This window comes from Pleuronectes platessa, chromosome 16 (genome assembly GCF_947347685.1).
Source record: "Pleuronectes platessa chromosome 16, fPlePla1.1, whole genome shotgun sequence".
NCBI classification, from domain to species: Eukaryota; Metazoa; Chordata; class Actinopteri; order Pleuronectiformes; family Pleuronectidae; genus Pleuronectes; species Pleuronectes platessa.
This window is the reverse complement of record NC_070641.1, coordinates 16,226,958-16,237,277: the sequence shown is the minus strand read 5'-3', so window position 1 is coordinate 16,237,277 and position 10,320 is coordinate 16,226,958. Positions and strand designations below refer to the sequence as shown.

General features: G+C 42.8%; 1 protein-coding gene across 1 annotated transcript in view; it reads right to left on the bottom strand.

Moving 5' to 3' along the window:
- Nucleotides 1-774: 774 nt before the first annotated feature.
- The window catches only part of prkar1b (protein kinase, cAMP-dependent, regulatory, type I, beta), a 57,190-nt gene continuing 47,644 nt past the window's right edge, over nucleotides 775-10,320 (bottom strand). The window contains exons 9-11 of the mRNA XM_053443755.1: nucleotides 9,734-9,855; nucleotides 1,755-1,836; nucleotides 775-977 (exon numbers count right to left, since the gene is read on the bottom strand). Of these exons, the coding sequence (XP_053299730.1) occupies nucleotides 805-977; nucleotides 1,755-1,836; nucleotides 9,734-9,855 (377 nt within the window). The 3' untranslated portion in view covers nucleotides 775-804. The remainder of the gene's footprint in view (nucleotides 978-1,754; nucleotides 1,837-9,733; nucleotides 9,856-10,320) is intronic.

Here is a 10,320-nt window from a genome sequence, read left to right as displayed (position 1 = left end):
ACCCTACTGCGACTTTGGAAGCTCCACGCGGCTCGCGACTCGGACCCGACCGCTCCGGGGGAATATTGTGACGAAGAGGATTTTTCTCGAGAGAAAGAGAGCAGCTAAGTGAATGAATTTGACTGCCACACACCACACATTAAAAAGTGAACTCTAACAGCCCCCCCGGCCGGTCACAGCAGTAAAAAGCACACTTAGGATGGACTGAAAACGAATGAAACTAACTCTAAATCTACATTTTGGGGAACAGAGGTCTGTGCAGTGCTGCTCTGGTTTGACCTGAAAATGTCACCCCACACTCAGAAGTGAAAGAAAAAAAAAGGCAAAGCACAGCCAGCGAGCAAAGAAACGTGACCTCACTTCCTCCCGCCGTACGTAAACATGACTTTAACTTCCTTCTTATTTCCTGAATTCATCCAGAACCTTCATAAATTCACACAAGTGCAAACGCCAGTCGTTGTCGTCCTAGAAGCACGCTTCATATACAGTAGAACCGCTGTACTGACTTCTTGACCATTATCAGTTGAATGGTCTCCGTCCCCACTCTGATTTTCACACTCCTGCATGTTGTTGTTGTTGTTAACATAAAGCTACGTGACAGCACAGGTCGAGTCAAAGTGCACAAGATCGAAAGAAAGAAACGCGCAAAATGGAAAAAAGGCAGGAAATGTGTGCCCTGTTTTTGTAGATGTAAAACCCATGTCCTTTACCCCACATCCTCATCCCCTCCCACCCACCCAGCGACCAAAACTCTGATGCTGACGTCGCCCTCCCCTGCTGGTGGGGCCCACGGGGGCCGACCTGTCACACGGTGAGGGAGATGAAGCTGTTGTATCTCTGGATGTTTCTCTTGAGGATCTCTGAGCACGGCCCCAGCACACGCTCGAAGCGGGGCCTATCCAGCTTCACACACTTGAGGGGGCCGCGGGCGACTACGGTGGCTGCCCTGGGACGGTTCAACAGCAGGGCAATTTCACCTGGAGGATGGAGAAGAGGAGGGAGAGAAGAAGTTCAGCCTGGTTGCAAATCTGCATAAAAAACATTTCTCTGATATTTAATGTGTAACAAATCATTCTGATGCCATCTTGTGATCAGCATCTTTGTCTGCTTCCTGTTTTTATTTTCTGCATCTAGAGACTAAAGTAAAAGGACTAAATCACTGATGACACTGATATTGTGTTTTAATTCCAGAAATAATTTGACACTTATTTGTATTTGTTGACAGAAATGGCAAAAAAGAAGTGATGAGTGAATTAATCAAACAAAAGAAAAATGCATTGCCGACATAATTTTTAGGTCTAAACGTGTCTGGTTAAAGTTTTTCTTCTTCTAATATGATTATAAATAACATTTTGTTTCATACTGTTCTTAAGACAACACATGACATCACCTTGGGCTCTGGGAACTTAAACATAAACATGTTCTGTCATCTGACTTTGTGATACAGAACTAATGATTGACCGTTAATCAAGAAAATAATCAGCAAAATATTTGATAATAATTATTGTTGGAGCAGAGGTTTATTTTGTTCGTTAATTCTTCAATTCAGTAAATTCAAACTGTTTAGGTGACAAAAAAATTGCTTAAAAATCCCTGGATGGATGTGAAAATCACAGCTATATAGTTATACAGATAAATGAACGTGCTACACTCCAGTCAATTTAGTTTTGACTCGGCTACACAAAATGCCAGAGTTTGGTGAAAGCCATCGATAGATTTGATCTGGGAAAATGGGAACCAGTCACTAAACTCACCAAAGTAGTCTGAGGGTCCGAGGCGTCCAACCTCCACGTACTCCTCATTGTCAGACCGGCGCTGTAGAACAGAGGCTATTCCCTGCACACAGAAAAGAAAAGGAGAGTCAGGGGGACACAGTGGACAGACGGAGACAAGAGAAAAGAAAGAACAAGATGAGAAGGAGGAAGTAAGAGGGAGGACGGGTGTTGCTGGGAAAGATGGAAGAAAAAAAGGGGTGGGGTGGAGGGGGGGGGGGGGGGTGTCGTGGTTTTTTAGCGAGGGGTTGCAACTCATCAGGAGGATTAAGCTGTGGAGAAATTCCTCAGCTTCATAAGAACACAGGTGCACAGGATTTAGCCCACTTCTGTGGGACGGACACCTGCTCTGTGGGACAACCAGGAACTCACAACGACTCACTCACATATTCCAACAGGGAGAATTCAAATCTGTTCTGCTAGCTTTCCTCCAGAGTGCAACACATACAAAACATGTAAGCCTTTTAGAGCCTGAACTCCTCAGTGTCTCCATCACATAATCCCCCTCATCATCATTCACCCACAAAATGGAAACAACTGATTTGTTGAAGACTGAGGGAGCTCCAGCGTAGTGTCCCAAACTCCCCCCCGAAACACTGATGCAACACAATGATAGAAACGATGGGCGAGTAGCAGGTGCCGTGCTAACTCACATGGAACATTGGCACACACTCACACACACACGCACACACACAAATGGATGTAGAATGAAATGCAAACATGCAAATGCAGATACACACATACAGTGAGAAAAGGAACAGCTGATGTCTGCTGGACGGATCCTATGACCAACAATGCTACGGATGTTACCATCACCCACTGTGTTTGGTGTGTGTGTGTGTTTGTGTGTGTGAGAGAGTGACTCATCTAAAATGTCTAAGGGAGGAAATTTGATTTCCGTTCACTCTGCCCAACAGATGATAACAGTTCCTGTTGTCATGTCTCTGCAGCTGTTGAGTGTGAATGAGCACGGGTTTGAAAATGTCTTTGTGTTTAGCTGTGACAAAGTGTTCAGAGTTGGACTGAATGCTTCTCTACGCCCCCGGCTAACATGGGGTATCGAGGTCTAGACTTTCACATGTACTGAAGTTCAGCTGAAATTGGAAGCAGGTAAAAAGTCAGCAGGGGAACTTCTCAGCTTGTCTTGGACCCTCCCCCTAAAACAGATTTGGCCGCTCCAATGCTCGCTCTCACTGTCTCTACTTCTTCTCTGCTCTCGCTGCTCCGTGTGCTGACCAGGCTAATAATGCTAAATATGAATATAATGAGCCTTAATGAGAAACACCCCGAACTGCCAGCAACTCCCTGCAGACACACAAAGCTGGGACTGTGTTTCAGTGAAAGGGACGTGTGTGACCGAGACAGTTTTGTGCCTGAAATGAACTGTGGAGTCACATCGAAGTAGAACCCGGCCAAACTGTGCCGCGGTGCCATTACCACAGAGCATGCGGCACAGCAGGGTGAATTTAGATGTGGAGAGTCGGGGATGATGATGTTTAGAGTTCGTATTTGTGATTCTTTAAATCCTTCACACTGCATACCTAACTTGGCAACTGTACATGATAAACAGGAGGGTACGTGTGTTTTTGTTCATGGAGGATTTTAGAAATCTAGAGGATAGGGTTGTCTTTTTATCTCTCCTGAACTAAATTTATAAAATGGATATATATTCTTTGGCATCTAACAGTGTTGACAAAATAAATCTGAAAACTTGTTACAGCCGGGAGGTTGCTTAAAATCCAGATTTCCAAATGTAAAGGCTTTACTCAGTGTTTAACATTTTATAAGTTGACCTATTATGCTTTTTTCTTTATTTCCATATTCATGTATATAATGTTACATTTTCAGATGTCCATATTGTGGCTAATTTTGCAGGTAAACATGAGACGAAGACAACAACCAAAAAGACCTCCAGATGTTCAGGCAATGTGGGCTTTTAAAGGAGAGCTGAGCTAATATTACCAGATTTAGTCCGACGTGTGCAGTGGCTGTTCTAAAACTTAAATGTTTGGAGTGGGCTGTTTGTTTGGCCTGTGATAATTGCGGGTTGCTGCACAAGGAGCTGTTCACGTGTTTATTTAAAGGTTGGCGGAGCTCGACTCAGTACGCAGAAGCCCTGAGTGGAGAATCAGTTTGTCGAGAACACGATCAACAACGTAATTTACGTTGATGAGTGACAGCCGCCGATGCTTCAGAGCGCTGGTCTTCTGTTTATTTAAAGTTTATTAAAATGTAACGTATCACGTGTCCAAATCGCACCAAATTTGACAGTGTGCTACCTGAGGCCTTGAACAATACAAATACCAAGTGTGAAGCCAATAAGATGAACGGTTCTTGAGATGTAAGGTCCAAATTCTTTCAAGATTTCTGGAATTATAAGATCGATGCAGAACAGACAGTTCGATATAAAGACTTTTTAAAATTTCTCAAGAATCAGTGATTTGAATAAGTTCTGTGTCTTTCTACCTGTTTAAGGAAGTGGTGAGTATCATCATGAGTATTACAAGTAATGTTAACATAGTATTAGAGGGTGAAAGTTATTTGTGTCACTTGGACAATGTTCGGTTACTTATTTTATTCCGTCAACATCTTTAGACCAACACAGTGAGTGTTTCTCTTTCTCTCTCTCTCTGTGTGTTTTTAACTCGAGCCTGAGGGATGACGAGGATGGCGGCCAAGACCTCAGTCACCTGGCTACTGCATGAACTTTGTTTGATTAAGGCCACTGATTAAAGATCAGTCAGTTCCAGTAGCTGAACTGATCAGCCAGGACAGTTATATTAACTGCACTGAGCACGAGGCTGAAGACTTGAGGCAGGTACTGCTGACTAACTCCTCAGGAGCACGCAACAGGAAGCAGTGGAGAAGAAGTGGGAGGTAATAAAATATATTTAATTCATTACTGTATTTGGCACATATTGTCATGTATCTCTATTTAAGTAAGATTTATTTTCAGGTACTTTTAACTGTTACTCCACTACATATATCAGCAAATGTATTTTCCACTTCACTATATTTTTTAAAGAACTACTTAACATGTTCACATTGTTTGTTTTCTAAAGTTATCAATAACTGGTCCAATGATCCAATCAGTGATGAGGCCCCGCCTCCTGCAGCAAGAGCATCCCTAGGGAAGAGGAAAAGCCCGAAATGGCTTAAGTGGAGCCACGACAAAAACTCAGCCATAATAATGTTGTAAACCGTTGCATTAGGGAACAGGCTAAACTAGGCCAGTACTTTTACCTTTAACTTTAAGTATATCTATAGTTTATACAAAATATATTTAAAAGCAAGTACTCGAAAGATAAGTTAATGTGGTACTTTGACTTTTAATTTAGAACATTTTTCTTTTTTTATCTGCACTTGAATTGTTTGACTACTGAGCATATAACCATTTCATAAAATTATATGACTTTGCGTGATCTCGAGTGTAAACACTGCTGCGGCCTCTTCTAATTAAACTTTTAATTAAACAGAACAAAGCGTCTCAAGCTCAAAGGTGATAAAAAACAGAGGACGATGTGAATGGGGATACACTGAAGCCCCTGTGTTTACGACCAGTTGATTCCTCTCCTTTCCTTTCACGTCCAAACAAAGAAAGTGAGACAGTGCAGCACCATCATGTACAGTAGTTCATCCGTGAACAGGCCTCATCCAGTGTGGTCCAGATAACCATCTCAGAATGTACCAGCCAGGGCAGCTCCGAAGATATTTCCTTTTGTAAACATCAGAGATCCTCCACACCAGGCTGCCCGACACAGGGTGCGGAGGACTGGCAAAAAGCAAAAGACAACAAAACAGGAAAGGCACAGATAGGAAACAAAGTGTAAATGAGTGAATGAATGAGTCGGTGCTAAACAAGTTGAGGAGAGAGGAGAGAAAAAAGGAAGTGTGAGAGCCAACATAAGAGAGCAAGTAGACAAATCATCCCTGCTCAGTGGTATTGCTGGTCACGTAACAATCCCTACATCCCTTAACCAAAATCCACACTCAAACCCACTCGTCCCTAAACGTGCATACCACACACAGAGCAGAGCGAGGCAGCCCGCGGTGACATGTCAAAATGCAGCCTCTTGCATATAGCGAGTAGTAACTGCAGGATCAACACCAGGCACGGGGAGAAAGAGAAAGTCAGACAAGCAGACATGGAGGGAAGGTGATATCCTGAGTAGCTTGTTCACGAGGCCACCCAGCATCAGCAGGGTCTGCACCTTCTCATTCAAACACACACACACACACACACAAACACGCACACATACACACACAGAGACACGACAGCGGCTCTTCCCACAAGACCTGCTCTCCTCCCTATATTGAACAGCTTTTGAACAGTTTTTTTTTTTTTTTCAAAGAGAAAATAACTGAAAAATGGTTTAACCCAATTAAGACCCGTTAATCTGAACCTTTGTTCTTGTAGCTCTACCCTCACACTCAGTAAAATATGACTTAATTCATTAACGGCATTGATCTTTAGTCTATAAAACTGTTGAGCTCCATTAGCTAAATTGCATTTCTGTGCGGACATGTAAGGTTACAGTAACAAGGGATCTGCAACCCACAGAGCACTGCCGTTCTGTGGGACCCGCTGGGACCATTTAGATCCCTTCAGTGAGATTACTTTTTTGTGGGGTCAAAGGACAAATACGAGACAACACGAGAGCCGGTGCATTAGCTGAGAGGACAGCACGAGGACGAACAGGCGTCACCTGATTTTACCGAGAGGCTAACACGCAGCTCAGGTTGTAAAACTGAATAGGGTAAATTGAAAAAACTTTATTCCATGTTTTTAGTTTGACTTCATCCTTATAACAGAGAGTGACTTTAAAGATAACAAATAAGATGAATAAAAAGAATCATTATGCTTTTCAATGTTTTAAAATGTCAATATAGGATGCAATATATAAACTTTTTTAAAAAGCATTAATTATTAAACTTTACTGGTGTGAACTAGGGAAGAATGACATTTTCACTAATTTCCCTGCGAATAATTCATTCACAATCTGGCATTTATGGCACGGATATTTATATGATAATGTTATGGATTCTTCATCCCTTGAAGCCGCACATCCTCTCCCCCTTTTCAACACCAAGTTTCAAAACTCTCCCTAACACGTTCCTCTCTGATGCTCCACGAGTTTCTTAATTCCTCCCTCAGCATTTCAGGGCACACCAGACTGGGTTTGAGTGTATGGCCCCTGAAAAGGGAGGGAAGGAAGGAGGAGAAAGCAGTAAGAGTTGAAGCGAGGGAAGGTGAGGCGGAGTGCTCACTGCCCCCGGAGCTCTGTAAAGGCTTGTGTGTACAGTGTGAGGAAAATATGTAAACATGTCACTTTTCATTAGGGCCCCATTCCTCCTGGCGGGCAGAGAAAAGTGATGTCTCTATACCACCCTTTTGTAAATCCTCCCCATCAGCAGCATGTAATTAGTGATTGTGGGGTTTGTCTTTGGCTAATGCTCCAAAACCGTAGGAACAACAAATGAGAGCGAGAAGAGACAGAGAAAAAGAGAGGAGGAGAATGACAGACATGGGAGAGTTTTGACTGAACATTCACACCTAGTCTGATCAAAAGACATAAAGATGTGCACATCAGGGAAAAGCTGGCAATGAGCCTAATCTTACTGTAGGTCACGTTAAATACCTCTTTACATGTGGTCCTTATTTAATCAACCTCCTCTCTCATATGTCCCTCCCCGCCCTCTTTGACTCATCCCTCTCTCTCTCTGCTTCTCTCTCCCGGGAGGCTGGGTCTTGTGACCCTGTGTGAAAGTCAGCAACACACATTCCACCACAGTCCACCCTGCTCTGGGAAAGTCAGGCCTTGCTACATGAGAGATGGAGAGATGGAGAGATGGGGAGATGGGGAGATGGAGAGATGGAGAGAGAGAGAGAGGGGGAGAGAGAGCGAGAGAGAGAAAGAGAGAGAGAGAGAGCAAGGGAGGGACAGCGTGACAGAGAGAGCAGAGGGGAAATTAAAAGATAGACAAGAGTAAAGGCGGAAAGAAAGAGAGAAATTCTTCTGTTGGTTGATAGAATGAAAGAAATATTTGCAGTGAGCAGGAAAAGAGGTTCTGATTTTCCAGGAGAAGTTTGAGGTGAAGAGTGTGGCTGCAGTCGACCTGTTGTCAAAGCTGTGATGCTCACAGTGTCTGTCTCATGTGGAATTACATGGTGAACTAAAATGTGTTGATTACCTACTACTTAGCCTCCTCCGTCTCTCCATCCTGTAATCCCCAGGATCCTTCTGCATAGTTCTCGAGGAAGTTAAAACGTCTCAGACTGATGAGTCAACTGATATATTTTGGTCCTAAACCCCGAGTGGATTCAGTCAAACTGCTCTTAAGGGATTTCTGCAGCTCCACGAGGCTAAAACAGGAAGCTTCAAACTTGACCAACACATTTTTTATGGTCGGATAATGTGAAGTGTGTGTGGGATATATTCAGTTCAGTTTATAAATATTCGGAGAGACACATTTTGTTGTTGGACTTAATACTTTAGAGCATAACATTTTAAATTAAACAGCAACCTGAGAGTTGCATCAACGTGCAAACAGCTCTAATGCCGATTGTCAACAGCATGTTGACAAAGACAATGTAAGAAGTAAGGTATGGCATAAAAATAAAAAAATATGAATGCTTCAGTCCTAAAATATAAGTCCAACGAGTTTTTTTGTTACAAGAAAATCTTTTTCATACGGCAATTAAGGGAAATTGTAGTGTAGTATCAAAGTCATAATTTTAGTATTTTGCTTGATTTGATTATCAGATTGATTTTGAGTAAAGGATAAAAAGACCCACAGGCGCTGCACAGTTCACGAAACCTTTAGATCTTTAAGTGAGAACCTTAGGCCTGTTGGCTGCAATGTATATATTTGAAGAGGGGCATGAAAGGATGGAAGAGAGAGGGATGGAGAGGAGGAGCTGCACAGGTGAACAGACCAAAAACAGGGATAATGAGCGATGCATTACTCAGCACAAAATCTTGCTCTGGTTTAGCTGCACCTTACCACAGCGAAAGAAACCAATGCTCCACTCACATGGACTCTTGATAAACACAGAATGAGCAGGACAGACAGAGTAACTGACAGAAAAGGGTGACAACTTCAAAAAGACAGACTAACCTTCATGTAAATCAGAGAGTTAAATGAGAAAATTAAGGAGGCGAGGAAAAAATGAGAGAAGATTGCGCCCCCATCCCCAAAACCTTCTCAACTTGACCCTGGCAATAGCTGTGTAAGTATGGAGTTAATCAAAAGTGTGGTAGGATGACAGGCAGGGGGTGGGGGGGGGGCTACATGAAGCTGCACCAGGGGCCCCAGGTCCACAAAGCCTGCAGTGTAAGGGGGGCTATTCTTCTGTACAGAATTTGCGGTTGAGGGCCAGGACGGGGAAATACCAGCGAGTAGTCTGTCTGCTGGTGGCAATAAATGAGGATCAGTTCCGATCTCAGCAGAGAGCCCACCAACGTCTCTGCACGATGACATGTACACCAGCCCTGGTTCCTACACGCTCCCAGGCCACGTGACATTTACAGTGAAGGAAAATCACAACACATAATGTCTACCTTTATCTACGAGACTTGTCTCAGTGCAAAGATTCTCACAAAATTGACTTTTCACACTGTGCTCCTCGGAAGGTCCCATTTCATTTCCAAGTTGTGAGGTCATATAAGTAAACGAAATCATAAAAACGTCTGTATTGGCTGTGAAGCTTAGTGAGAGATAGACATGCAGTTTGCAAGTGAGTAAGAAGTAGCATTTAACAATTTCAAGGTTAAAGTTACACATTTTAAAAATCGTGTTTATTGGTTTATAAGTGATGACATTAGCAACTTGGGAACTTGTGTACCGTCCTTTCATCGTCTTTTCAGTTGTTTGATCATGATTATTTAATGTCAATAATACATCAAATAGTCATGATTATTGATGTATAATCTATGATCACACACACACAAAAACTTTACCTCTGTGATAATGAAGAAGTCATCACCAGGATCTCCTTGGACAACTATTTTCTCTCCGTCCTCAAACTGCACTGGTTCCAGAGAATCGGCTACAGTCAGACGTTCCCACTTGTCCAAGGACTCTGTGAATGGACAACTCGGATGAGTCAGTAAAAACAGTGTCAATTACATTATCTCTACAAAGCAGATGTAAATAATCGAAAGTGTGTCTGAGCAAGTCTTAGTGTCTGAGTAAGATCCTGTCACTCATCAGGGACCATTAAATCTCTGATCCCTCTGCCTCCTCAATCCCATCATGGAGCTTTGCGGTGCTAAAACACCTTGACATATCTCCTAAATCTGAAGGACGCTACTGATTTTGAGCTGACCCCAAAAAGGCTAATTCAGGTCCGACCACACCATGACACTAAGATGTAAGGAATCCATGAGAGGGACACTTGCATGGTCCAGGGCATGGTGCTTGTAAAAGTGAATATGTACAAGATGCAGCACAAACAGTCATCGAAGAAATATGAAGGCCAGTGAGGGTAATGTTTGTTCAGTGGGTGAGTTACATCTAAAGGGAAATAAAAATAAAAAAAAAGTCT